The 2,920-nt window shown below is 43.6% G+C and overlaps 1 protein-coding gene across 1 annotated transcript; it reads left to right on the plus strand.

The window, feature by feature from the left end:
• Positions 1 to 748: 748 nt before the first annotated feature.
• Positions 749 to 1,648, plus strand: LOC115458703. The gene has a single exon (XM_030188529.1). It carries the CDS (start codon positions 749 to 751, stop codon positions 1,646 to 1,648), a length of 900 nt encoding a protein of 299 aa, XP_030044389.1.
• Positions 1,649 to 2,920: the final 1,272 nt, after the last annotated feature.

The raw sequence follows: 2,920 nt of genomic DNA on the forward strand, positions 1-2,920 counted from the left end.
TGATAGTGCCGAATTGGCACACGGCAAGCCCGCTGTGGGCTTGCCGCATCTTTGTGAAAGGGCCCCATAGTGAGATATAGCTTTATTAATAAGTATTTGAATGTTTATTCCACTATTGGGAGTGTGATTATGTGTTTAGATTTTTCATGCTGGGGGTGGAGTTTAACAGGTTGGACACAATTTTGAAATTAACAAGTCATAAGGCTTTTCAGGAGGCTGTGAACACAACACAATAAATAAACAACCTTCTTGTGAACAACCCTGATGAGGAGCATTGAGATTCTTAGGCGACCCGCTCACATTGGATCTGTATATGCTACTGGGGCTCTGCACAGTTACATTCTCTTCCCTGGGTATAAAACAGTGACAGGAATGAAGAAGTCATTAGGCATTGAAAAGAGAAAAAATGTACATGATTTTAGACATAATTATACTACACAGTTGCACTTAGTATGTTTTCTATAGGAAAACCATCTATCTGTCCTATATTCTATCTCCCCAACAGTCCTTCACACTGACTTTTGAGTTCATTTCTTTAAGAGTGAAAGTGCACACCTGGGTCCAGGGAACTTTTTCCCAGAGACCCCCTGCTTCTCCATCTTCCTCCTCTGAGACTTTGATGTGCTGATGGTGCCTGCCAAGGTGCCACTTCACACCTCTCCCTGCAAGGGATAAAGTCAGGAGATGCTCAGGGCTCTCCACAGAGCCAAGTCAAGACACTGCCAGTCTAGCACAAGGCCTTGAAGACATGAATCGCTCCCCAGCCTACCTCCTGCCCCAAGACTGCCTGCTGTCTGCAGACTCTACCCTGATGCAGCCCTGGAGATGTTCCGATTCTGATGGATACAGCAGCCTCTCTCCAGCATCTTCCACTGACTCCTACGGCCTCTCCCCTCCATATCCTTTCTTCCCATCCTCTCCAGGGACTTACTACAATTTGTTCGGAGCTCAGGCCCAGAACGTAGGTCCAAAACAGAGAGCTAAGCAATCTTTCATCCAGCAGAGCAGAAGAGGCAGGAGCAGAATGGCCTGCAGCCAGAGACAGAGCGCCAGCGAAAGGGAGAAGCTGAGGATGAGAGACCTCTCCAAAGCTCTGCACAATCTGAGAAACTACCTCCCACCCTCACTGGTGCCAGCAGGTCAGAACCTCACAAAGATCGAAACCTTGAGGTTGACCATCCGCTACATCTCCCACCTGTCAGACCTGCTGGGGCTCAGCAAGGAAACCCTGACCCAGAGAAAGGAAGCCGAGGTCCGAAAATGTGACACCTGTCCAGAGGGCCTGGGTTGCTGTCAGGAGAAATTGCACAGGCTTTGCCCCAAAGCTGCACTGCGGCTGGAAAAAGTCATTTCAGGACTCAGAACTCTGCCAGTCCTCTCCATGCTGTCCTTACATGTTTACCAAAATAAGAGACTTTCCCTGGGGCCTGGAGAGCAAGCCCTAGGCGCTGAGTCTGAATCCAGGTCTCTTCACTGCTCAGAGGTGAGACTCCCTCCAGTGCAGCAAGGTACCGAAGTCATTCTTCCAGCTTCCTGCAGCCTCCAGAAACACACAGCAGACCAAAGAACTTCACAGCTCACCCCAGAAGAATCTCCCTTGTCTTCACCGGTATCCATAGATCTGGGATTTTTTCAGGTACAGCAATGATTTGTAAATGTTACTTTGATGTTGCTGCAAAAAAAAAAAAAAAATAGGCATTTTGGTTACATACTGATCTATCTCAGACACCCTCTTTTCTTTGATGTATAGTAAATATTTGCATGATGAATCTTTAATAGTAAATGTGTTTCTGATTAAAAAAACAAACAAAGAAAAGAAAACACTGAGGGTTGGTGTCCGCTTTGCTACTGGGGTTCTGAGTCACAAGGACATATTTAGGGACGTGTTGAGCACAATATCTCTCCTTTAAGCAGAATTATTACCAGTGAAAATGGGACTGAAGCTGCTTTCTGTAGTGTGACATCATCAATGCAGTCCATTGGTCACTTCCCAGTGATGTCACACAAGCATGAATTAAAAAATATATATATATTGGAAGTAACTTACTGTGTTTAGTGCCCAAAGAAAAGATTTATATTAGAAAGTAGGTTAACTGACAATGTACAAGCATAAATCATAAAGCCCATCTGAAGTACCAGGATGCCAGTGTCCATATTATATATTGAATAAATAATTCAAAGTTCAATATATAATATGGACAGTGGCACCCTGATACTTCAGATGAGCTTTATGATTTATGCTTGTACATTGTCAGTTAACCTACTTTCTAATATAAATCTTTGGGCACTAAACACAATAAGTTACTTCTCATATAATATAATATATATTAAATACATCTTGAAATAAATTAGAAATGAAACAAATATGGTTCATGGCACGTTAAGATCCTAGAAATATACATAATAAAAAAATCAGATGCCATTTATGGGTAAAAAGCATTTATAAGTGTACCGCGATATGTTGCTGGTCTATATCGCTCCGGTGTTATGCCTGAAAATTCAATGCTGGGCCACAGATGTTATTAACGGCCATGCGCTAATGTCAAAACTAGTAGATGGCTATTACCATGTGAGCCCTTAGCCATGTATTTAGTAGGCAATAAGGGCTCACATGATGGCCGTACGCTGCCCAATGAATGCCAGGAACGCCTACTCCCCACCCCCACCCCCCATGCTAGAAAATAATTTTTATTTTCTAGCACAGGAAACGGAGCATGTGTGTCCAGCGGCAATGCGGTAGCCCTGCTTCCCTTTTGTAAAAGGACCCCCTAAGTAAAATATTCAGCATTTAACCAGCTATGGCGCACCGCATAATGATAGGAATGCCTTATACTAAGATGCAGTAAAAAGTGGCCTGCGGTAGTGTTGGCGCTGGGCCAGTTTTTACCGCATCTACAAAAAAATGGCTTTTAAAAAAAAA

This window comes from Microcaecilia unicolor, unplaced genomic scaffold, assembly GCF_901765095.1.
Source record: "Microcaecilia unicolor unplaced genomic scaffold, aMicUni1.1, whole genome shotgun sequence".
Classification (NCBI taxonomy): domain Eukaryota; kingdom Metazoa; phylum Chordata; class Amphibia; order Gymnophiona; family Siphonopidae; genus Microcaecilia; species Microcaecilia unicolor.

What these genes read in the sequence shown, in the direction of transcription:
- LOC115458703 (XM_030188529.1), top strand. Translation starts at nt 749, where the DNA reads ATGAATCGCTCCCCAGCCTACCTCCTGCCCCAAGACTGCCTGCTGTCT.